At 58.8% G+C, this 553-nt stretch overlaps 1 protein-coding gene across 1 annotated transcript in view; it reads right to left on the minus strand.

Annotated features, from left to right (window-relative positions):
- zfpl1 (zinc finger protein-like 1) overlaps nt 1–553 on the minus strand; it is a 4,992-nt gene that overhangs the window by 932 nt on the left and 3,507 nt on the right. The window contains 1 exon segment of the mRNA XM_048594018.1: nt 86–270. Coding sequence (XP_048449975.1) covers nt 86–270 — 185 coding nt within the window.

Raw genomic sequence — 553 nt, forward strand, 5'->3', positions numbered from 1 at the left:
GGGGGACAGTGTAGAGGGGGCTTTACTCTGTATCTAACCCCGCGCTGTCCCTGTCCTGGGAGTGTTTGATGGGGGGGCGGGGGAACAATGCAGAGGGAGCTTTACTCTGTTTCGAAGTCCGTACTTACTTGAACCACCGTGCGAACCAGCTGAGCGCTGGCCTCCGCCTGTACTTGTCGTCGTCAAAATCGATGCGGGTTTCGGTCAGTTTCGTTGCTTCCCGCGTGACGCTGTCGTAGACCTTTCGGGGCGAGGATGCCAGAGAGCTTCCTGAAACGCGGAACATGGAGGAGACAGGAGTTGGGGGGGGGGTGGGGAAGAGGAGGAACAGGGTCACTATAACGTAGGCGATAACTCGGTGCGAAGCGCGGGTGCTCGGGGTGGGGTGGGGTCCGGTTGGAAAACAGCGGGGCCTGGTTCTGCCCGACACACAGCAGCAGGAGCAAACATTTTCACCCCCATCGCCCCCCACAAACCTCGACCGCCGAGTGTAAAATGCTTACCCAATGGCCAAAAATGACAAAAAAAGGGAAACATTCCACCCCCCCCCCCC

This window comes from Rhincodon typus, unplaced genomic scaffold, assembly GCF_021869965.1.
Source record: "Rhincodon typus isolate 14 unplaced genomic scaffold, sRhiTyp1.1 hic_rhity00005238, whole genome shotgun sequence".
Taxonomy (NCBI): Eukaryota; Metazoa; Chordata; class Chondrichthyes; order Orectolobiformes; family Rhincodontidae; genus Rhincodon; species Rhincodon typus.